General features: G+C 50.4%; 2 protein-coding genes across 2 annotated transcripts; one reads left to right on the top strand and one right to left on the bottom strand.

Annotated features, from left to right (window-relative positions):
* Positions 1 to 244: 244 nt before the first annotated feature.
* On the bottom strand, positions 245 to 6,935 carry LOC131397602 (MHC class I-like protein MILL2). Its single transcript, XM_058530709.1, has 3 exons — positions 6,698 to 6,935; positions 2,246 to 2,509; positions 245 to 579 (listed from the first exon to the last, which is right to left on the bottom strand). Exons 1-3 carry the CDS (start codon positions 6,786 to 6,788, stop codon positions 245 to 247), a joined length of 690 nt encoding a protein of 229 aa, XP_058386692.1. The 5' UTR covers positions 6,789 to 6,935.
* Positions 6,936 to 20,809: 13,874 nt separating this feature from the next.
* LOC131397601 (insulin growth factor-like family member 1) lies at positions 20,810 to 21,793 on the top strand. The gene is made up of 4 exons (XM_058530708.1): positions 20,810 to 20,834; positions 21,059 to 21,118; positions 21,223 to 21,467; positions 21,761 to 21,793. The coding sequence occupies exons 1-4, from the start codon at positions 20,810 to 20,812 to the stop codon at positions 21,791 to 21,793; spliced, it is 363 nt and encodes a 120-aa protein (XP_058386691.1).
* Positions 21,794 to 23,283: the final 1,490 nt, after the last annotated feature.

The following is a 23,283-nucleotide window of genomic DNA, read 5'->3' as shown; positions in this document are numbered from 1 at the left end:
CTCCACTCACGACCCAGAGAAGAATCAGATCCGTCCTCCTCACTGCCCCATGTGCTTCTCCCCCGGGCTCTCACATCCTCCGAGTGCTTCCTTGTCTAGGCTTCGACCACCACCAAATACAACACAGCAGCGACAGTGGACGCAGCGAGAGGAGACGCACAGGAAGCCCTCTGACCTTGAGTGCCTTGAGGTCACATGAAATGGGCTTCAATTATACCCAGTGCCCCTTCTTCACATGAGGATCCTATACCAACTCTGCCTCCAGCTCCCTGGAATCCAAGGGCTCCCCCAGTTCCTCACCAGAGACTGCAGGGACTGTGGTGTTCAGCCCGCAGTGTCCCACGTGGCAGGTGAACCTCTGCTCCTCTCCAGGGAGGATCCGAGTGTCCACCCAGGTCTGGTAGGTCCCGTCCCCACTGGGCAGGTTGGTCCCAGGCCCAAAGGTGCCGTGGTGCATGGGATCCCCATCCCGAAGCCAGGTCAGGGTGGCATCCCGAGGATAGAAGCTAAAAGCCCAGCACTTCAGGATGACCTTGCCCAGCAGGTTCTTACTGCGGGTCACAGTCACTGACGGGGGATCTGGGTGGAGACAGAGCAGAGTTCAGTGAGGCCAAGACGCTCCCTCCTTCCACTGCAGGGCAACCAAGAGCAGGAACTAGCCAGCCCTTAGAAGTGACCCGTGCACATTCGCCCCCAGCCACCCCTCCAGGGAGGCTACGTCCCCAGTGGAGAGAGGACTGTGGGAGGACCCCACGCTGCTCCAACAGCCCCAGGACCCTCCGAGGGGGTCAGGCCCTCGCCCACCTGGAGAGCCTGAGAGGAGACGAACTCCCTGCTCAGGGGGCCATCGGATCCACCTGAAGATGCTCAGCACAGAGTTTTGAAGAATTTGTAGGCACTGATGGGACAAAGGGGCTGCTCTGCTCTACAGGGAGTGAGAATCCGGCCTCGGTGATGTACCTCCTTCCTCCCCAACAGAATCAGCTCCACATGCTCCAGGTGGCGATGGAGTGACTGTCCACAAGGATGACCAGCTGGCCCTGCAGCCGGATTTTTTTGTCTTGGGCCTTACATTCCTCTGGGGACCTCTGGTTGATTATAGGTATTTTCATACACCGCCGCCCCCCCACCCCACAAGACACTGACACACACCAGCATCTACGCTTTCTTTTCATTTTGTCGCAGGCTTAGAGGAGGAGGTAACTTTAAACTGGACTTTTCTAAAAGTAAAAGTAGAACAACAGTGGAATGACCCTGGTAATAAGATTTTGGGTGATTTGGGTTTGAATATGTGATCCTTGCTCCAGAGCTGGAATATGCTGTTCTTCTTGGCTCCCAGCCAGACTGGCCTCATCTTAGGGCCTCCACCAAGGACTTGAAACCTAGATGTCTTCCCCCGTCAAAGTCAAAATCCCAGAGAACGAGGAGAAAAAAAGGAGAGAAAAGGTTTCCCTGTACTGCCTGCCTGGGGCCTGAGGCCTGAGATCTGGGCCCACATCTTGGGACTCTCCACTTCTCCAGCTAATGGACCAGCAGTGGGTCCAGAGGAAACCCCTCACCAACCCACATGGGTGTGCCTCTCCGACAATTCAGTCAGAACTCAGCACCTAACCTAAGGCCAGGGCAGGACAGCCACTCAGAGAGTAAGAGACAAGTTCTCTTCCTTGTGGGAACCAGGGATAGACTCAGTGGGTGGACCTTCCCGCCCAGGTCAGTACCTGTATTCTCCAGGAGGCCCCTCCAAGAGGCCAGGTATCTCCAGAGTTGGGCAGGACAAGTCTCAGACGGGAAAGTCTTAACCAGATCAGCCCTGGGGCCTTGGGTCTCCTAGAGCTTCTTGATGCGCAGGGCTGAGGGTGTGGCCACCAAACATGGGAGGGTCTCTGAGTTGAAGGTGAGGAAGTCCTGATCTTGCCCATTGTAGCCCAAGCGCCAGAAGCCTCGAACACTCAGGTCTCCCTGGAGCTCACAGCCCAATGTGGCCTGGAGGGAGTGAAGGCCTGGCCCACCCCAGGCAGCGACATGTCACCTCACTGTCTCTGAACCTCTCCACCCAACAGGACTCCAGCTCAGAGGGTTATGTTGTCTCCTCCACCCAAATGTGAGGAACCTGGTGCAGTTTCAGGGGGGCCTCACGTCTCTGTGCAATTCCAGCCTTGCTGTGCCCTCCCCTCCCCCAGCTGCAGGATAAACAGGGCAGGGACCAGACTCAGACCCACGTGCCCCTGGCCCTGCCCCAACTCACCTGAGCCCTGGCCCTGCTGGCCCATGATCTCTGCCAGCAACTGTCTGAGCTGCCGCTCCTTCTCCTTCAGGTTCGTGGCCTCTCTCTCCCAGGTCTCAGCTCCCAGGTCCATCCTGATCCCTAGACCCCGGGGCTCTGCCCTCTGGCTCTCGCCATCATAGCGCAGGAAGAGCTCATCATCAAAGTATCCCAGGGCCAGGAATTGGGGCTTCTCAGGTCCGTCCAGGGACAGGGCCATGAGGTCATAGCGGAGAGTGTGGGCTCCTGAGGAAGGAGGACACGTGGGTGACTTGCCCTGCCAATTCAAGGTTTCTCACAGCTGCCTCTGTCTTGAGTTATTTAAATCAGGCTATTCTGTCCTGCCGCATCCCAGAGGTGAATGCGAGGAACCAAGCAGAGTGTTTTATGATGGACAGGATGAGAGGAAGAGAGGGTCAGGCAAAAAGATTAGGGTGGAAAGAGATTAGAGAGGCGTTAAGATGTGGAAGAGAAAGTAGGAGTATATTTGGGCAGAGAGAGAAGCAGAAATGACTGAGATCACAGCTGCACAGGGCGGGAGACTGGGAGCCTCCGAGAGGCAGAACGGAAATCTCCCAGTCTTTCAAGGACCAAGAACAGAACTGCCAGGCTCTCAACTGAAACCTCTGAAGGTCACATGCTGATTACAGAATCCTACTAGAACTGTGACCTTGCGCTGACCCAGGTCGATCCTGATTGAATTGGGGCGATAAGGCCCTTGTATTGTCTGGTCTGTTGAACTGAGGAAAAGAATAAACCTTTCTGGGTGGAAAAGAACATCAACTGAAGCCAAACTGGTGTATAGTAGGTAACGTGCAAGATTCCACGTGAATTTGTCGACACCAAAGGGGCAGGAAGGCAAGACTGGTAATCAAGAAATATAGAAGATCCCAGAGAATTGGAGCCAACCTGCAAATGATCCCCAAGTTGGTATTAGCAGAAAAAATTTTAATATTAATATGTTTAAAAAAATGGGCAACATATTTGAAAGGAAAGAGGATTTCACCAGAGAACTGCAATATATAAAGATAAAATGGGAATTCTAGAAATGAAATACATAATATCTGAAGTTTTGAACTCACTGGATGGGATCTGCAGCAGATTAGACAGAGAAAAACAGGATTAGTGAGCTGGAGGACAGGAAAATGGAATATACTTAAAGAGAAGCTTAGAGAAATATGAAAGGAGAAACAGGGAAAGCTAAGCATAAGTGACATGTGCGACCCTCTCATCTGTATCACTTGGAGTTTCAGGAGAGAAGAGAGAAAATGCAACACTGGCATTATTCAAAGAGATAATAGCCAAGAATTGTCCAGAACATGCAAAACATCAATACCAGGTTCAGGAGGCTCTAAGTTTTAGGCAGGATAAAGAGAAAGAAAGCCCCCTGAGAACATCATGGCCAAAATACTGAACAGCTGAGACAGAGAGAAACATTGGAAATAAAAACACCCAACGAAAATAAGACATATTAATTTTAGGGAGCGTTTTATAAGAACGTGAGAGCTGACTTCTCAACAGAAATGACGGAAAGCAGAACACAGTGAAATGACATCTTCCAAGTGCTGAAAGAAAATCATCACTACCTTACAAATCTATAGCCAGGAAAAATACTATACTGGAAGGAAGTCAAAATAAAGATGGTTTAAGAAAAAAAAAATGTGCATAGTCGCTGCTATCAGGTCTGCACTAAAAGAAAAGCCAATGGGAGCTCTTCAGGCAGAGGAGATGTTATCCGAGAATGAAAGAAGTAAACGCAGGCAGAAACTCCAAAGAACAACTGTGTGAGTATTTCTGATGAATATTGAAGGAGTAGAACCATCATTTTCATGTTCTGTGGAATTTAAAGTGTATGTACAACGAAAGTTTATGACAACAGGGCTGGCGGTGCAACCGGTTAAGTGCGAGCGCTCCACTGCAGGGGCCCGGGGTTCGCCCGGTCCGATCCCCGGCGTGCATTGATGCACTGCTTGGCAAGGCATGCTGTGGCGGTGTCCTGTATAAAGTAGAGGAAGATCGGCACGGATGTTAGCCCAGGGCCAGTCTTCCTCAGCAAAAAGTGGAGGATTGGCGGATGTTAGCTCAGGGCTGATCTTCCTCTCAAAATAAATAAATAAAATAAAGTTTATGACAACAATAATGTGAGAGTTTGGGGTGGTGGGAAACGGAGTTTAAAGGTCTAGTAATATCTAGGAATTCTTAAAAGTCATAATTAGTACTTGACTACAATAATAATACATACTGTATTCTCTAAAACTACCACTGTGAGAAGAGTAAGAGATGTACAATTAACAAATTAATAGAAGAAAAAAATGGAGTATTGAAAAAGCTAGATATCCAAAAGAAGGAAAGAAAAGGAGAAAAAAAGGAACAAATAGATTAGCTGAACAGAAGATATAGAGCGAGATGGTGGATATAAACCCAAACATAACAGTAATTACATTAATGTGAGTGTACCAAAAACTCCATGTAAAAGAATCAAGTCATCAGACACAATTAAAAGAAAAAAATCACAAAATCAAATTATGTTGCTTATAAGAGTCACACAAAGACATCAGAAGACTGTAATGGAAAGGATGGAAAAATGATATAAACGTAAGCTCTAACTAGAAGAAGGTGGCATCTCTCTGCTAACATCAGATCAGGTTTTAAGACAAAAAGCATTTTGGGAGTAAAGAGAGGCCCATGCAATGGGAGATTTCACCGTCATAAATCTGTATGTTTCCAATTACATAGCTTTAGAATACATAAAGCAAAATTAGCGAAACTAAAAGGAGAGACAGATCCAAAACACTACGAGAGATGTTAACACATCGCCCACAATAACCAGAGTACAAGCAGACATAAAATTCGTAAGGTACACAGTCTGAAGCACAGAATTAACTTGACACAGTTGACCCACAGGCAACAGACGGCATTTCTACGTGCACGAGGATCAGTTGCCAAAATCAGCCACACCCTGAGACATGAAGAGTGATTCAACAAGTGTCAGAGGATTGAAATCATTCGGAATATGTTATCTGACCACTGTAGTAATAAGCTAGAAATCAATTTTAAAAACAGATATCTGGAAAACATCCAATTTTTTGGAAATTAAACAGCACACTTGATATAGTCCATGGGTCAAAGAAGAAATCATAAGGGAAATTATAAAATATTTTGAACTGAATGAGAATGAAAACAATACATATCACACCTTCGGAATGCAGCTAAAGTAGTGACTGGAGAGCAAGTAACAGCCTTAAATGCAGATATTAGAGAAAAAGAGACTAAATAGTAAACTTCTCAACTTCGAGCTCAAGACATTAGAGAAAGAACATAAAATACACAACAAAAGTCAAAAGACATAATAAAGATAGGAGGAGAAATCAGTGAAATAGAAAATTACATACAATAAAAATGGACAAATTTCTCAAAAAAAATTCATCTTACCGCAGCTGATATAAGAAGAAAAATTTAATAATCCCTTAAATATTAAGAAATTAAGGCCATGATTAAATATTTCCCAGCAAAAAACCTCCAGGCCCAGATGGCTTCATTGGTTAATTCTAACAAACGCTTAAAATTAAAACAATATTTACAAACTGTAGCAGAAATGGAACACGAGAGAGCACCCCAGATATGTTTCATAAGGCCAGCACAAATCTGGCGCCCCCCAAGCCCCTCACCTGCCTCCCTGCCGGTCCACCTCCCCAGACCTTTACCACCCCCATACTGCAGCCCCTCAGCCTCCCGCCCCCTACCGTGGACCCCAGATACTCATCATCCCCTACCATGGATCCCAAATACCAGCTTCCCTGCTGATCACCTTCCTGCTTCAGGAGGACCACACACACACACACACACACACACACACACGCTCACGATCCCCCTCAGTAGCCGCCCACATGCTCCTTGCTACTTCCCTCACTCACTGCTAGTTTCATCCCAGCCCCTCCCCACACTTCCCGCCCCCACACTGCCTCCTCCAGACCCTCACCTGCCTCCCTGCCTTCCCCAGAGACCCTCACCGTCCCCCACCACGGGCCCCAGGTACTCACCTGGCTCCCTGCGGACACCCCATCCAGACATCGCCCCCCACGGAGTGCCCCGGACACTCACCGCCCCCCTCTCCGCGTGTCTCCGGGGAACCCTCACTGTCCTCCCTGCCCGCGCCTCCCAGCCCCCCAGACCCTCACCAGCCTCCTGCGGACCCTCCGTCCCAGGACACACGGCGCCGAAACCACCACCCTGAGGACCAGCCAGACCCTCCCCACATCTCCTGTCCCCGCCGCCGCGCCCCTCAAACACTCCTGTCCCCTTCGGTAGAGCCCCCTGCAAGCGCGCCCTCCGCAAGTCCTAACGTCCCCTCTCCTCCCGCCAGCCCCACACAAAGCCCGGTCCCCCATCCGCACCCAGACTCCCCCCATCCCCCACCGCCGCCCAGGCGCTCACCAGGGGGGAACCCCCGCGACTCCTCCAGCAGCAGCAACAGGAGCAGCAGGTGGCTCAGGGGTCTGGGGACCCCTGGGGACCCTATCCCCATTCCCGTCCAGAGGTCCTGATACCAAACCAAGTGGGCTCGCCTCCTGGTGAGTTAAATAAAACTCTACACCAGTGGAAGTTGTCTACAAAGTAAAGCGTATTTGCAGCAAATAGGAGGCCAAGAGGAATCAGCCTAAGAAAGCAGGAACTTTTATCGGTTGGGGAATGAATATTAAAAAGAGATTGGCGGGTATTCACTTGCGCAGGTTCGGTTGGAAAACGTGCTTCTGCAGACACTGCAGGTCACCCTAACGACGCTTAATCTCCTCCTGAAGGGATCTTCATATGAAAATTAAGGCAAGGTCATGGGCGGAGCTCTTGTAGGGAGGTTTGGTTAGCTTCAGGGTGGCTGCTGGTTGTGTCTAATTAATATTAAAACAGTTGAATTCTTCCAGACCCACCCCTGAGTCCCTCGGGGCACAGGTCAGTCACAGTCTGCATGAGCGATTTGAAAGCCTGTGGTTTCCTGCATCCCCTTGCATGTAGCGGAAGGCCCAGCCACCTTACTCTGTGTGTTAAGGGTGAGCTCCAGAGCCTCCCAAGGACCCAAACTCGCCATCAGCTTGGCCCAGGACCCCGTCTGTGCTTCAAGAGTCCTAGATTCCCTCTGACTGAGGAGGTGGAGGGGCTGAAGTCTGTCTGGTCCTGGGTGTTCAGGGTCGCTGTCCTCCCCACAGGCCCGTGTGAGTCCAGCCCTGGTCTGCCCAGCTGTCTGCCCCTGCTGAGGAGAGACCCCATCCCACAACGGGGTGGGGTCTGCTGTGTGTGGAGCTCAGAAGCCCCTTCCCCACAAGCTGAGTTGTGGAACTGGAGTCTCCCTACCCTTCACCCCTCCCCTCAGACTAAGGCCCTCCTCCTCTCCTTTCTTCCCTAGGTAAAGGAAGTGGGAGGGTCTCAGCCCCCTAAGGAGGTCGCCAGTCAGGGCTGAGGCTTTTCCTCCAGGGAAGTGAGCCTGGCAGGCAGGCTGTGAGCAGAGGAGGGACTTGCAGTGTCGCCCAGGACAAGATCCTACTGCTGTGGGGAGGGTCTCACCATCACCGGGTCCAGCTGGGGGGCCCTGGAAAAGGGTCTTTGGGACGAGATCCTGCTGTGAGGGAGGGTCTGGGGCCTGGTAGAGGCCAAGGGGTCAGGGAGGAGGCTGCAGAAGGAATGTGGCAGAGATGCTGTTGCTTGGTGAGTGTGTGTGTGTGTGGGGCCCCCAGGGGAGGGGATTCTGGGGGGTCTGAAAGAGCTCCAGTAGGGGGCGCTGTGCAGGTGAGAAGGGAAGGCGTCTGGGGCCTGCAAGCCCAGGGAAGCCGACAGTGAGCCTCGAGGGGCCTCCACAGCCCTCAGGCCTCAAGACCAACGTGACAGGAGCAAGTGGACGCCCCTGAGGGCAGACCCCTCCAGGCCCAGAAACCCCCCAAGTCCCTCAGGGCCACATTCATGGTGATGGGGTGGGGAGGAGAGAGACGCATCTCATGTCAGAAGGGGAGGCTGGGACCCTTCCCCAGCAGGGGGGCCCCACGGGGCACAGCTGTGCAGAAACGTCACATGAGGAGGACACAGGGGTGGGGGAGACAACTGGAAGGGAAAGAGGTTTGCAAAGAACTTCAGGCAGCAATTCTGGGAAGTTAGTATGTGAAGATGGAAACACCCAGTCAGACACACATTATAAACAGTGTTTTCATCCATTATCCATCCATCCATTCGTTCATCCATCCTTCCATCCATCCATCCATCCGTCCATCCATCCATCCATTCGTGCATGCATCCATCCGTGCATCCATCCATCCATCCATGTGTGCATGCATCCATCCATGCATCCATGCATGCATCCATCTATCTATCCACACGTCCATCCTTCCATCCATCCATTTCTTCTTTCAGTATTCCCCGAGCATCTGCTTTATGCTCAGACCTGAGCTAGATGATGCTGGGGACACATGGTGACTTAGGCCCAGGCCCTGTCTTTCTGAGTCTTACTGTCCAGTGGAGAACACAGGCCACCCAGACACTGATGACCTAGAGTGAGCAGGGCTGGATGGGATACACAGGGGTCAGAGGTGTCTAGCTGCAGGAGGGGACTTGTGAGATGAGATTTTAAGAATGAGAGAGAACTGTGACTATTTCAGAGAGGCTGAGCACTGAGAGGGCAGATGGCAGGCAGGGAGAGGGGGCGGTAGAGGTGGTCACCTTGTGGGCCTCCGTGAGGACTGTGGATTTTATCCTCAGTGCACTGGGAGCCACAGATGGGTCATAAGCAGGAATGGAAGTGGTCGTGAGATAGGTAGGTAGGTAGACATGAGCAGAGGATCGTGGCGGGAGACCTTGCTGCATCAGTGAAGCATCTGTCTGGCATCCTACAAGATGCAGATAAAGGGGAACTGAGACCTGCCTGACACCACCACTGAGTCTGAGGCCATCAACCGTGACCATAAAAGTAACAGGTGTGCAAACAGCACACACAAAGGCTTCTGCTATACACCTCTAGAGACGTTGACCTTTCTTTAATTTACATACAAATTCCATATGCATTAGTCCCCCCTTCCACGGAGGATGACTGCCATGACAGTTCTGGAGATCCCCCTTGAAGGTCAAGAACTCCGCCTACCGAGATGTGGGTGGGGGAAAACCCCTTATTGGTGGGTAACCAGATAACGCTAATTCCCTTCTAAACAGCCCAAATTAAAATAAAACTAACTCAAGACTCGGGGCTGATGGGCTCTCTGCCACTGCCCGCTCCTCTATTGGAATGTGTCTGACCTTTCCTCTAATAGATCTTTGCTTGCTTGCTGTGGCCCTTGTGTTGCTGTCTGAATTCCTCTTACGCTGACCAAGCACCTGGGCGACCTGACTCTCCAGTTGAGTACAGTCAGATTTGTGGAACGTCCCCGTGTCTGTCTGCTGTGAGGAGGGTGGACAGGAGGGTGGGGACAGGAGACAGGGGACCAGGCAGGAGGCTGCTGTAGCAGAAACAATTGTGCAATTGCCAGAGTCCTGAATGTCTGAGTTCTCTCCAAGGGGAGTGGGAGCAGCACACGCCCCGCCCAGCCCCACCTCTCTCCCTGCTCTTTTAGCCTCCTGTCCCTACAGCTGCAGGTAGAGCAGTGGTTTCCAGACCTCTATTAGGTTGTAAAAAAATTGAGTAGTACATAACTGTTATGTTTTTAAAATTTTAAAGGAAAAAAAGGATTAGAAAATAGGAGAGGTGCACTTCAGAGAATCTTATCGATTATTGTTTAAAGAAACTTTCTTTGGACTGTGTGCGAGCCACAGAATGCTGTGACATCAGTTCTTCCTGGGGACTGGAGGCCAAACAGTTAGTAAGCAGAGGGACAGAGACGGCTCCAACCCCGGGCTCACCTCCTCCTTTCCCAAGAGCCGCTGCCTTAAACTACCCAGCATGTCATCCAGGAAGGGGTCCAGCTGTCATTTCCTGGGTTCCAGGTGTTTCCTGGGAGGCTGCAGGCGGGCCTGGCACCCAGCCTGGTTGTCTCTGCCGTGAGGAGGGTGAGGTAGAGCCTGGCGCCAGGGTGAGAGAGAGGAGCTGGGTGCCCAGGGCAGGGTGGGGGTTGGCGTCTCTGGGGCAGGAGGAGCCCAGCTGGAGCCTGGAGCCTGGTCTCTCAGGGTGGCTTAGTCAGGCTCTGAGGCAGGAATGTGGAGGGAGACAGGACAGGGCAGGGGCTCAGAGGCTGTGCTGGAGGGCAGTGGCTGGTCCTGAGAGCCACTAACGCAACAGCATTGAGGCCTTGGGGTCAGACAGCCCTGGGTTCGAATCCTGCCTCTGCCCCTTCTCCAAGTGTCAAAGACGCCCTTTACAGATAGCCGTGTTGAACTCTTTGTAACCAAGAAGGAGATACCCATCTGGATGTTTGTCTCTGACAGCTTTCACACCACAAGCCCTCCCTTCAGCCTCACATCCAGGCCAGCTCTAAACAAAGTCTGCAGGCTCCCTCCCTTCACCCCTACAGGAAGTTCAAACCATGAAAAACAGGACCTGCCCAACTCCTAGCCAAAATAAAAGTCAAAGTTAAGGACCCCACTTCCCTCTGGATGAAACTCGAGCCTTGTCCTTGGGGAATCCTATTGTCTCCTGTGTGTAATAAACTTTATTTCATGTACAGTACATTAGTGCCCTATGTCATTCCTCCTGATCACCATATACATTCCTGCTTGAGGGGCTGATACCAGGCAATGTGCTCGCTCTGCTCACAGCAATCTAAGCCAATTAATCACAACGAGTTAGAGATCAAGAAGTGAAGTTTAATTAGATTAGCCAGAAAATCAGAAGACAGGTGACTAATGTCTCAAAGATCCATCTTCAAAGCTAACAGAATCTTGGGGCCGCCCCGTGGCGTAGCAGTTAAGTGTGTGTGCTCTGCTGCTGGCGGCCTGGGTTCGGATCCTGGGCACGCACCAACACACCACTTGTCAGGCCTTGCTGTGGCGGCGTCCTACATAAAGTGGAGGAAGATGGGCACGGATGTTAACTCAGGGCCAGTCTTCATCAGCAAAAAAAACAGGAAGATTGGCATGGGTGTTAACTCAGGGCTGATCTCCCTCACAAAAATAGATAGATAGATAGATAGATAGATAGATAGATAGATAGATAGATAGATAGATAGATAGATAAAAGACAACAGAATCTTGAGGCAGTTATTTACGGAAGATGGGCAGGAAGAAGGGTCCAGGGATGTTGGGCTCCAGGCATGATGGGTTCCAGGCATCACATTGTTGCATTCTTCTGTCAGCTGTGATGGATACCTTGTAGGTGCGTTTCCCCGTTGGGGTCAGCCTGTTCCTGGAGAGAAACACATAGAACAAAGTTTTTAATTTATCCAGCGATTGGGGAGTACATACGTGAGTGGAGGCCATAAATCAGGAGAACATGTGAATTTTTCTGGAGTACGTGCAGAGCAGCGAGTAGTCACACAGAGGAGGGGCTGGGGTCTTTTGGTGTAACAATATGGCCTCACTTATGTTCACTTACAGTATGAAGTGGGAATGCTGACTATGGCTTTCTCTTTTTCTCTAGGACCTGGGACCAGGGTGAGGTTCCTACATGTGGGCTGGGGTGGAGGATCTGAACTTCCTTCTGCTGCCAAGGGAGGGAGCATGTGGTCTGCCCAGATGTGCAGTGGAAGTGAGTGCAGTGGGGCTCAAAGGCTGTCAGAGTCAAACATGAATAACCGAATCTTCCCCTTATACGGAGAGGTGAACGGTGTTACCTATAAATGGCCTATTTGGCTTTTTGAGAAAGTATAAAGATTTGAACGCAGGGTTGTGGGACCTCAAACCCTCATCGATGTCTAGTCGGGGTCTCTCAGAGTCCGTGGAGCTCTGGTCTGTCCTTCAATGCCCTCCCACCAGCGCAGCCTCTGAGACCCCCTGCCCTGATCTCCCTCCACCTTTCCACCCGGGTCCTGACTCAGCCCCTGGAGAGACCAGTCTCCAGGTCCAGGATGGTGGGCTGGGCCCCTCTCTCCTCAGAGACACCAAGCCCAACCCTGCCCCCAGGGGAAATGTGCTTTTCTCTGGAACTGGCTGGTGTCCAGGCCAACCTCATCTTCCTTTTGGCAGGGATGCTGGGCTGGGGGCTGAGCCCACCTTCAGCCTCCTGGAAGTATCTGGGACAGAGGATATGAGAACTGAACCCATTTTTTGGAGGACGTGACAGGGCAGCTAAGTCAAGCGGCTCTTAGGAGAGAAGGTGATCCTGTGCCTGGAGCCTTTCCAGTCGCCTGCTTATTAACCATTTGTATGTGACTCACTAGGAAAAAAAAATATGATATCATCATGGGGCTTACACACGGTCCAAAACAAAGTTTAATTACGCAGGAATGGTGGAGGGTCTATGCTGTGCACACTGTTCTATTTCCAATCAATTCTATTTGAATTTTAAAGTACCCATTATACAAACTCAGGTTTTACAACCTGAAAGAGCACCGATCCAGAGTTTGGAGAACATTCCTCTACCCTGCAGCTGAGGAGAGGGGAGGCCTGAGGAGCAGGGGAGGATGGTTCTGGGAGGGAGCATGCATCCTCCACCACCTTGGGACAGAGCAGACAGTCAGGACCCTGGTGATCCCATGATTATTTCTGAACCAGAATCTTCCTCCCTGGTGTCCTGCCTCCCGTCTCAACCCTCCTGTGCAGCTCACAGCAGACAGACGCTGGGATCTCCCACAGGCTCACATCTCCCCACTGCCATCCCTTGCTTGGGACCCGTCCATGGCTCACAGGGCACTCAGGTGAGTCCAGAATCCTCCCCGAGGCCCCCAGGGTGACTGGCCCTCCCCTGCCCTTTGCCCTCTGCCCTCCCAGGACTGAGCTCCACTGACATACTCGCAGTTCTTGCTCATTCTTAAAATAGCAGCTCAGATGCCCCTCCTCCAGGAAGCCATCGCTGACACCCTTGGCCCTCGTTCCCAGCCCTACGCACTCTGAGTCATGACTGTCTGGGGTGGTCTGTGCCCCCAGTGTATGTGAGAACTAGAAGGACAGAGCTGGGACTTCCAGTCAGCGCTGTGTCCCCAGCATCGACTAGCACAGGGCTGGTGACAGAGCAAGTGCTCAGGAAATATTGAATGAGCCAATGAATAAAGGAGTCAATGAATGACTGCATGGGTGGATGAATGAATGAAAGCACGGTGCTCAGGGTGTATCTAATCAACATGACTGTCCTGACAGAATGACTTTCTGTAATTGGTGCCTGAAGTTCAGACCTCTGTCTCTCCAGGCAGTCCCCCATCCTGCCTATCATGTTGTTGCTCAGCTGGGCCCTGTGGGATTCTGTACCTTGGGGAAGGCCTAAGAATATGCCTCCAGCCACCTCTCCCCTGTTTCCCACCCCACCCACATGGGACCCACCCCTGTGTCGGGGGCTGCAAACCAGGCTACAACAGCATCCTGGCCCTGCCAGGAGTGAGCAAGTTGGGCCCGGGCTCAGAGCCTGCTCTCTTACTGATTTTACTAATCCCTTGGCTGCATCTACTAGGAAACATAGATACTGCATCATTGTGCACTTACACACAGTCTCAAAAGAAAGTGAAAAGAGGGGCCGGCCTGTGGCGCAAGCAGTAAAGCGCTCGCAACAGCCCGGGGTTCCCCAGTTCGGATCCCGGACGCACCACTTGTCAAGCCATGCTGTGGCGGTGTCCCATAATGAGTGGAGGAAGATGGGCATCGATGTTAGCCCAGGGCCAGTCTTCCTTAGCAAAAAAAGAGGAGGATTGGCACATGCTAGTTAAGGGCTGATCTTCCTCACAAAAAAAAAAAAAAAGAAAGTGAAAAGAAAAACAGACAGTAAGTACACTGTCAGCCTTCCTCAGGGGAGCAGCTCCATCACCTTCTGATCCCAAGTTTCTTCTGTCAGGGGAGAAACTGCCCCCTCTCCCTCACAGCAAGCGTATTCAAGCCCAAGGAGGATTAATTCCTGTGAAGGGGACAAGTGAAAACCTCTCATGGTCCTGTTGTCTTAACTCTGATGGGGTCATGATCCACTTGAGGGTCTGGTGATGGTTGTGGACTTTTTCTCCCAGAACGTCAATGAAACAAATAAGTGTGATAATGACATTGGTCACATCAGTCACCTCTTCTAAGTTCATCGATTGTTTACTGAGGGCCTAACAAAGCTTCCTCCATTCTCTCATTCATAGGCTCCTCTCCTCTCCCCTCCCCTTCTCACGTTCCCTCTCATCTCCCATGCCCTCCTCTCCTCTCCTCTCCCCTCCTCTCCTCCCCTGTCCATGAACCAAAGGAAAAGGGTGGCTTTTGCAGGGTAGCCTCAGCACTGACTCTCAGAGCCTGCCACAGTGCCTGGGATGTGCAAGTTGCGTGTCCTTGAGTAAGGGATGACTAAAAAGAAGAAACAGAAATAGATACGTGTTCTTGTAACATTGGAGTTCATGTTTTGGTTTCATGAGTGACCTTAGAAACCTGGTAAATTTCCCTTTTTGGAAACTTATTCAAATTAGAATTTACAAATCCGGAGGGTGGCCCTGTGTCGCAGCAGTTAAGTGCGCCCACTGTGCTTCGACAACCTGAGGGTTCGCAGGTTCGGATCCCTGGCGCACACCAATGCACGGCTTCTCAGGGCATGCTGTGGCGGCATCCCATATAAAATGGAGGAAGATGAGCACAGATGTTAGCCCAGGGCCAATCTTCTTTAGCAAAAAGAGGAGGATTGGCATGGATGTTAGATCAAGGGTGATATTCCTCACAAAAAAAAAAAAAAAAAAAAGAATTTCCAAATCTGTAAATAAAATGTCACTGCCCATCGTAGTGGCTTTCACCTGAATAGCATCAGCTATGGTTAGGTGAGCAGGTACTAGGCTCTGGTTCTTGGGCTGAGAGTGTGAGGTCAGGGTGTTGACAAGCCCCTCAGGAGGGTTCAAAATGTACAATAGAACCAGGGGAAAGTAGGAGACTTGTAGGATCACATGGATCAGACACTATTAGCTGTTTCAATTTGGGAGAGTGGGAATGGCTCCAAGGTGTATCCTATGCCTTCCTTTTTGCTAAAGTGGCCTTGTTACCAGGGAATGACAGGGATACATCGGGGGAAGGAAAGTGAAGGGGGGATCACTCCTCTCCTGACTCTTTAAGGATCTGACATCAGGTTCCCAGGTGACAGATACCCTGTGTGATGCCTGCCAAGGCCCCAGGACAAACCAATGCTCCTGAGGCCAGGGAAGAGGACTGGAGATCCTCTGACATCGCCCGCTCTTCTCTAGAGGTGAAAGGACCTGCCCAATCTGCCACTTTCACATCTACAGAACCAAAGCCAACCCCAGAGACGTGATCCCCAATGTGGCCTCCAGGTAAGGAGGGCAGAACCCCATCTCCAGTCACAGCTGCAGCCCCACCCCCAAGGGAACCTCAGCCTCCATCCCATCCCTTCCCTCTCCCGCCCTCCTCTTCTTCTATAGCAATGTCCCAGCCACATTCCCAAATCAGTCCCGTTCATATTGTTAAGATGATTACTTCCCAAACCAATCTGCAGATTCAATGCAATCCCTAGAAAAACCTCAATGGCCTTTTTGTTCTTCTTCCAGAAATGTTCAAGCTGATTTTCAAATTCAGATGGAATTGCAAGGGACTCTGAATAGCGAAAAGAATCTTGAAAAAGAAGACCAAAGTTGGAAGACTCACACTTCCTGATTTTAAACTTACTACAAAGCTACAGTAATCAAAACAGTATGGTACTGGCATAAGGATGGACATATAGATCACGGGATGCAATTGAGGTTCCAGAAATAAGCCCATAGATTTATGGCCCATTGATTTTTTTATTAGGATGCCAAGAGCATTCAATGTGGAAAGAAGTTTTCAACGTGTGGCAGAGTGGGTCAAATGGATCTCCACAGGCAGAAGAATGAAGCGGGACCTCTGCCTCACACCATATACAAAAACTAACTCCAAGAGGATGAAAGGCGTAAATGTAGGAGGTAAAGCTATAAAAATCTTAGAAGAAAACATAGGAGTAATTCTTCATGAACTTGCATTTGAAAATGTTTTCTTAGATATGACACCAAAATTATGGACACAAGAAAAAAAAACGATGAATGAGACTTTATAAAAAGTTAAAAGTTTTTTTTATCAAAGAACACTATCAAGAAAATGAAAATACAACCCACAGAACAGGAGTCAATATTTGCAAAGCACATATATAACAATGATATAGAATATAGTATCCGGAATATATAAAGAACGCTTTAAACTGAATAAAAAAAGATAACAATTTAAGAATCTGCAAAGGAATTGAATAGATGGTTCTCCAAAGAAGGTATGTCCAACAAGCACGTGAAAGCCTGCTCAACATCACTTTTTTAGGGAGGTTCACATGAAAACTACTAAAAATTAACACTTCACATCCACTAGAAGGGTGATACTTTTTTTATAATGGAAAAAAATGTGTTAGCAAAGCTGTGGAGAAATTGCAACCCTCACAGTTTGCTAGTAGGAGTGTAAAATGGTGCAACCACTGCGGAAAACTGTTCATCTGTTCCTCAGTGAGTGAACCATAAAATTACCATGTGAATAAGCAATTCTACTCCTGGGTATATACCCAAAAGAATTGAAACAGTTGTTGAAACCATCACTGTACACAAATGTTCATAGGAGCATTATTCACAAGAGTCAAAAAGTAGAACCATCAGAAATGTCCATCCGTTGATGAAGGGATAAGTTAAACGTGGTATATCCATATGATGAAATGCTATTTCTCATAAGAAATGAAGTATAGGTACATTACAACATGGACGAATCTTGAAAATATTGTGATAAGTGAAAGAAGCCAGACACAAAGAGCCACATATTGTATCATTCTATTTATATCAAAAATCCCAAATAGGTAAATACATTGAGACAGAAAGCAGATTAGTGGTCTCTAGGGGCTGGGAGGAGGGTGGAATGGGCAGGGATTGCTGGATGAGTATGGGGTTTTCTTTAGGGCTGATGAGAATATTCTGGTGATGGTTACACAACATCTTGAATGTAATAAATGCCACTGAACTGTACAATTTACAATGGTTAAAATGATAAATTTTATGTTATGTGTGTTTTACTACACACGTAAAAAAGAGTAAAAACATCTGAATCGGGGGGAGGAGTGGTGTCCAGAGAGCAGAAGGAACTGTCCACACCACTGGTGCTGACCCACTCGGTCTGTTTCACCACTTCTGTTGCTGGAATGAGACTTACCCTGAGCATCTTCACTTTATAGTGGGATTCTGACTCCCATCTGCTTGTGCACAGTGGAGGCTGGTCTGGTTCAAGTAAATCTAAAACCCTTGATCTATTCGGTCCCCTCTCCTTGAAGATCAAAAACCACACTGGCCCAGCTCTGCCAGCCCCGAGGGGAGTCTGAGAGCACAGTCTGCTGTCCTTCCTGGAGGGGCTGGGCAGGGGGTTGGAGGCCCCTGGACTGGGATTCAGGAGTCCTGGGTTCTGTTCCAGCCTTTGTGACTGACCCGCAGGAGGACCTTGGGTCAATGTCTTGCTTTGATCCAGGGAACAGGATGAGAGAATAAAACAAATGGCTGTCGGGATCTTAGACTTACTGCCAAGAGAGCCAGAACCTTCTTTAGCCATAAGGACAAGCAGAGTCCCAACCCCTAATGACGGCTTCAACCAGCACAGGCCAGGTCCTGCCTCACAGATCCAGGATCTCACACAGAAGACAGAGCTGTCCCCAGACAGTAAGGTATCACAGTGGCTCTCCCTGGCTGGACTATCCACTGGTCAGGACCCAGTGAGTTTGTGGCTCTGTGTCCACGCATCTCAGGAGCAGCTAGTGCCCTCCCATCGGCACAGACCCCCCTGCCCTGTCCTGATCTTCCTCTACCTTCCTGCCCTTTGCTCACTCAGCTCCCTTGAGAGACGTGGCTGCAACCCTGCCCTGGGGAATGTGCTTTCTCCCTCGCCCTGGCTGGTTTCCAGGCGTCGACTGCACCCCAGATTTTGGCAGAGGCAACCAGGCCTGTGTCCTGGCCTACCCGGAGCCATCCCAGAAAGTGAATGGAATCTAGCTCATGAGAGATGAGCCCTGAACTGGAAAACATGATGAGACAGCTGAGTCTGTAGCAGTCAGCAAAGAGGGGACAAGCCCTTCGCTGGAGCGCCCCCATTCATGAGTTTACTAAGCAATAAATAAGTATCACATCATTACGTGGCTTCCAACATTCTGGAAGGAAATTTTCCATAAGCAACTTTGAGAAGATTCTGCGCAGCATACACTAATTCATTTCCTAATCTATATTTTTCAATTAAAAAAATAACATAGTTTATGACCAAATCAGGTGATTATATAACCTGCTAAAATGGTGCAATCCACAGTCTGGGAAATACGGCTCCACTCCTCAGCTGCAAGAGAAGGGAGGCCAGAACATAGGGGAGATGTGGGGCTGGGAGGGGAGCTGCTGTCTTTCTGCCCCATGGGAGAAAGGGGACATTTGGGACTCTGGTAATTGCACAAGGATTTCTGCTATGGCAGGATCTTCTCTGGTCTCCTGCTCCAGGCTCAACCCTCCTGTCCACCCTCCTCACAGCTCACAGATGCAGGGATGTTCACAGACACTAATCTGAACCCTCTTGCACCGGTCAGGACCCAACCATGGTGCCCAGTGCACTGAGGGTAAAGTCCTGAGTCCTTCCCGAGGCTCACAAGGGACTGACCCTGCCATCCCCCTCCAGCCCCTTCTCTCTGCCCTGCCCTCCACTCTGTCTGGGCTCAGCCTTAAAATCTTAGCTCAGACATCCCCTCCTCCAGGAAGATCTCTGTGAACTCCCAAGATGAGTGATGACCCCTCTTCCAGGCTCCCACAACTCCTGGGTTTTCTGAACTGAAGCGTGACCTCTCTGAGCCATCATCGACTGAGGATAGTCTGTGGCCCCCAATGATGGGACAGGACCTGCTACTGAGTCATCACTGTGTCCTCAGGGTCACCTGGCACAGAGATGGGCACACAGCTCATCCTCAGCTGCTATTTATTGCCAGGCCCTTCCTTGTGTCATCTCTGTTAGACCAAAAGACAACGGATCAGCTGGGCCAGGTTGTCGCCATTTTCCAGGGAAGAAACCTGAGGCTCAGAGAGGCAAAGTCACCTCCCCAGGTTCATTCTGGGAAACCCTGCATTTGGGCACCAATGCCAATCCCACACCACCACCAGAGCTGGGCTGTGATGACACCTCTGTCCCCAACGGGGAGAGAGCCGAGCTTGTACCAAGGACACCCCCAGAGCTGACCTGGATGTTTCCCTGAATCCCCCACTTCTGCTGGGTCTGGACACTGATGCGGTTCCCCCCTCACAGTGCGGGACACGCTCCGTTCCTCTTTCACTGGGTCCTCGCCCTGGTGTCTGTCTGGAGCGGGTGCATGTCATGGAGGAGCCGAGTCTGGGCCTGGGCTCCAGGTGGAGGGGAGTCTGGGGAGCGAGTGTGGAGGCTCCCGCAGGGGAGCAGAGACGCAGAAGGCAGGATCTTTCCAAACACAGGGAGGCGGGTAGAGGGACACAGCTGCCCACATGAGGGACAGGTCGCCCTTCCCAGGCCCTGGAGGGTACCTTGTCCATGCAGGGGTGGTCTCTGTGCCCCAGAGGGATTGAGTCCTGCAGGAGCCGGGGGAGGGGCCTCCCCATCCTCACTGCACAAGATGACCTGGACCCACAGAACTGACCGCACTGTGTCCCTCAGGAAAGGGGATCCTTCACCTTCTGTCTTCACATCCTGACTCCAAGAAGGCTCTTCTCAGGGGAAATTCCATCCATCTCCCTCTGAACACCCACGTTAAGGAGTAAAGCCTTTGGAATCTACTGATGGTGGTGGAAGTTCTCCTACAGAACTTCACAGACAAGTAATATTGATAATGAGATTGATGACAGCAACCAAACTCAAATTGATTATCTTACCATTCTCTCTCTTTCTCACATGAACTCAGTGAAAATTGTGACTTCTGAGTGTCCTGCTCCCCACTCCCTCCCCCGTGTCTGACACAAAGCCTGGGGTACATGAGGTGCTAAGTGGACAGTGCTCCTGAGGAAATGACCATTAATGGAGAGACAGAGAAGGAGGTGGGGAGAGTGCCCTGGGGGCTGTGGGTCCCCGGGGGCCTCCAAGGCCTTTATCACGTTCATTCATGAGCCATTCAGCGTCCTCCCCACACATTCGCCTGTTCCCCAATCTCGTTCAACATGGAATTTTCCATTGTGTAAAAACTAGTCTCTTTTAACTCAATGCTGTGAGCTGGGGTTTAGTGAGCCCTGGGCTGTGGCTGTGAGGTCAGGGAGCTGACAGGCCCCCTGGGAGGATGTGAGGATGTAGGATGTCAGGAGAGTGGAATGAGGCCATCATGCTGGGTGTGAGCGGGAGGCATTTTGGGGGAGAGGTTTGTGGCGGGGCACCTGCTCATGACCCAGGGCCCAGCATGTCTCTGCAGGCCAGGCAGGGGATCTGACGACATCATCAGTTTTTCATGAGAAATAAAAGCACCTGCTGAAGTCTGCTGATCCTCTCTCCACTGGACTACAGCCGCCCAGAGCCATGGCTCCCCGATGCTGCATCCTGGGTAAGGAGGATCCAACCCCAATTCCCCTCCCTTTCCACAGGCCCATAATCCCTAGACACCCAAACACAGGTGACTGGATCCCACCCTGGACTGCTCCTAGCCTTTCCCTGTGCCTCATAGAGGACAGACACCCCCTCAGACCTTCCCATACCCCAGGCTGTGCTCTCTGGGGTGGACCCCCGGCTGCGCCGTCAGCCCCATCTCATCCCTCTGCTCTCCCACAGCTGTCTGTGTCGCTCTCTGCATCCTCATGCTCCTCTGTTCACATGGAGCCCCAGTTGAGCCCAGGAGGGACACTCAAGGGTGGGGAGCGGCTCCCAGAGGGCCCCAGGCTGGGAGCCCCTGCCCTGCTGCCTGGTCACACCAGCTCCGTCTCTTCCAGTGTCCACCATGGGCGCTCACCTGATGCTGTGCCAGCCGCACATGACCTGTGGGGACAAGTTCCAGGACCCCGTGCAGCACTGTTGCTATGACGATGCTGTGGTGCCCTTGGGCAGGACCCGGAAGTGTGGCAACTGCACCTTCAGGGTCTGCTTCGAGCAGAGCTGCCCCCCGTCACTCAGACCCCAGGAGTCCTTCCTGGTGAAGCTGAAAGGGCAGAGTTGTTCCTGGGCCCCATCCCCAAATGACAGGGTTTGTTGCAGGTGAGGTCCTGTCCCCTCCATGGGATTGGGGGCTGCAGGGGAGCGGGAGGGTCTGGATGCCTGTCCTGTCCCTAATGCCGCCCCCTGGCCCTGTCACCTGCTCCACTCCATCTACCTCTCCCTTTTCTCTCCTGGTTTCTCTCTCCCTTTGTGTTTATTTCTCTCAGCCTCTTTGCTGCCCTTCTGTGTCTCTCTTTTCCACTCCTCTGCCATGTTCTGTGCGTCCCTCCATCTCTGTCCACCTCTCTCTTGCTCACTCTCTCTCTCTGTCTCTCTCTTCAGTGTCGGCTGACAGAGGACCCGATGACCAGATGACTGCTGGATTCTGCTTCCTGGAGGAGCCTGGGGAGAGAGGCCTGGTGTGGACTTAGATCTGGGACGTGGAGTGGGTATTTGGGGACAGGAGACATCGACTCAATCCTCCCTTCTCATTCTTTCTCCTCAGTAACACTCAGCCTGAATCTGCCCTTTAATACTCAGGGTGACTAATACTCAGGTGAGTAAGGAACCACTGCCATATCTCCAGGTCATGAAGATTTAATCCCATGTTTCTTCTATGAGTTTTATAGTTTCAGCTCTTACATTTATTTCTTTGATCCATTTTGAGTTAATTTGTAACATGATGTGAGGTACACGTCCACATCATTGTTTACATGTGGATATCCAGTTGTAGAAAACACTGTTCTTTCCTCTGTTGAATATTCTTGGCACCCTTGAATCAATTAACCTTAAGAGTAAGGGTTTATTCTTGGAATCTCAATTATATTCCGTGGAAATGTATATCCAACCTTATGCCAGTGCCACACTGTCCTGATTATTGTAGCTTAGTCTTAAGTTTGGAAACCGGGAGGTGTGAGTCCTCCAAGTATTTCCTTCTTTGTCAAGATTGTGTTGACTATTTCGAGCCCCTAGCCTATCATGAATTTTAGGTTCTTGTTGTCAATTTCTGCAAAAACAGTGGTTGGGTTTTTATAAGGATTATTGAATCTTTAGATCAATTTGGGAGAATATTGCCATCTAAGGAATAATACATTTTCTAATCCATCATCAGGGGAGGTCTTCTTGTTTATTTAGTTCTCCTGGAAGAATATCTTTGGTTCATAAAAAAATTACTTGACATTGTCCAAATAGTGCTATCTTCCTGCTATCAGGATAAAATAACATATTCTGTCTTCTTTTTTCCTGTTATGGCCAATAAAGTACTGATACGTAACCCATTGGTGATGTAAACAGTCATGATTAACTTGTCCACGTCTGTCCTATCACCTGAACTTCAGTCTTCAACACGCTCTGTAGTCTCCTGATCTTCACTCCAAGGACAGGAAGTTCTCTGTGATGATCTCCTCTCTCCCCCAGGGAGGAACCCTGCAATCCAGCTGTTAGGCTGAGTCCCAGATGCTTGACTGCCCTTTGGCTTCCTTTTCTTGTCCAGTTGGCACGACTTCCCTCTAGTGGCATTAGCCCTGGTTTACTGATTCCCAGGCTGTTGAGTCCCTGTAGATCCCACTGGTGGTGAGTCTTCTGACCATCACCCCTTGTCTCCATTTCTCTTGCTCTGTATCTGGTGTGTCTACATAACTCGCTGCCCTCCCCTCTCCAGCTTCCCCACCCCCTGCTGATTCCCCCTCTTCTGAGGGGACAAGGACCACACTACTCCTGCCAGTCATTTTCTGGACTGAAGAAACTTTTTTGCGTATAAATTTTCTCTCTAAAATTATTGGAGACCTGCCAACAACCTGCATTAGTATATACTCTTTCATAAACATAATATACCCTTGGATGGTGAGGGAATGTGCTGGAAGTCC

The sequence above is a fragment of the Diceros bicornis genome, chromosome 34, assembly GCF_020826845.1.
Source record: "Diceros bicornis minor isolate mBicDic1 chromosome 34, mDicBic1.mat.cur, whole genome shotgun sequence".
NCBI lineage: Eukaryota > Metazoa > Chordata > Mammalia > Perissodactyla > Rhinocerotidae > Diceros > Diceros bicornis.
Note: the sequence above shows the minus strand (reverse complement) of the source record. Positions and strands in the feature narration are given on the sequence as shown.